At 45.2% G+C, this 1,126-nt stretch overlaps 1 protein-coding gene across 4 annotated transcripts in view; it reads left to right on the top strand.

Annotated features, from left to right (window-relative positions):
• The window catches only part of LOC109293473 (protein spinster homolog 3-like), a 90,584-nt gene that overhangs the window by 47,748 nt on the left and 41,710 nt on the right, over nucleotides 1–1,126 (top strand). For all 4 annotated transcript variants that reach the window (XM_019511422.1, XM_019511421.1, XM_019511420.1 and 1 more), the window contains one exon: nucleotides 192–382. In XM_019511422.1, coding sequence (XP_019366967.1) covers nucleotides 192–382 — 191 coding nt within the window. The remainder of the gene's footprint in view (nucleotides 1–191; nucleotides 383–1,126) is intronic.

Here is a 1,126-nt window from a genome sequence, read left to right as displayed (position 1 = left end):
TGTGAGGCTTAGTTTGCGGTACACCTGCCGAAAAGGTTGGCCCCCATTAGCCTAGAGAAAACAAATAAGGTCTCTTCTAGGCCTCTCTGCAGGTCCTCGTGTATACATGTTTAACAGTAAGACTTCTGGCTATTACCTGCTCTTCACTGTAAGGGGAACAGCATTCATGACCTTCAGTCTTGTCTCTACAGATAACGCCTTGCATGGGAGGGTTGGCACTGGTTTTTCTCATTCTGCTAATCCCTAACACAACCCAGAGAACAGCTAAAGGTTTTGGAGGGCAAAGCATCACCAACACAACCCAGGTAGCAGCCGAGAAGCATGAACCACACAGCAGTGCCCACACAACCTGGTGCAAAGATGTCAAATCACTTGGCAAGAAGTAGGTAATCATAGTTGCAAATATTGCTTATAGCCCAAAATAGTTGTTAAACCAGTAGGCAGTGTGATTCTGGATCCAGATGGCAGTAGTGTCCCACAAGCATTTGTTCTGTACTTGAGTGCTATAGTACATGCTGCAGGGTATGTAGGTTGCCTGAAGCCCTCGTAATTAATTTCCCTGCTTTCGTAATTACTGGGACACTACAAATGAGATTGAGGAGTGACTTTTTCTCCCTACATATGTGAAAAGGAAGAGGCAAAGCTGCTAGCATCTGGGGGTAGGGAAGGCAAATGCCTGGTTCCCCTTTTGTTCTAATTTAAAAATAGGCCTGACTCATTCCAAGCCCTGTTGTGGATGCAGTTTAAATCCTGATCCAAATCTGCCACCAAACTGGGCCTCTAATTCGTAGGTGATATCTGCCCCACAATTGCAGGTAGAATACAGAGTGTAGACTTACCTGCACCAGCTCATGTACCACGAAGCTGCAGCAGCACAGGTTTCATGGACAAAGTCCTACCAGACTTGTACTGCCTAGACAGAAGCAACTCTTATAAGTCTGTATGGTGCAAATCTACCCGGCTTTCTGTCTGCTATTGAGGTTTCAGATAAATGAGCTATTGGAGAGTAATGGGGCCTTCAGATTATATTCCCATAACACCACATGGTGATAACATCAAACACAGATAATCATCAGGTGAGTGCCAGTTGCTGAAATCTTCCAAGGCTGACTTCCAAGCATACTTC

The sequence above is a fragment of the Gavialis gangeticus genome, unplaced genomic scaffold, assembly GCF_001723915.1.
Source record: "Gavialis gangeticus isolate Ggan-Ray unplaced genomic scaffold, GavGan_comp1, whole genome shotgun sequence".
NCBI classification, from domain to species: Eukaryota; Metazoa; Chordata; order Crocodylia; family Gavialidae; genus Gavialis; species Gavialis gangeticus.
This window is presented reverse-complemented; position numbering and strand designations above follow the sequence as displayed.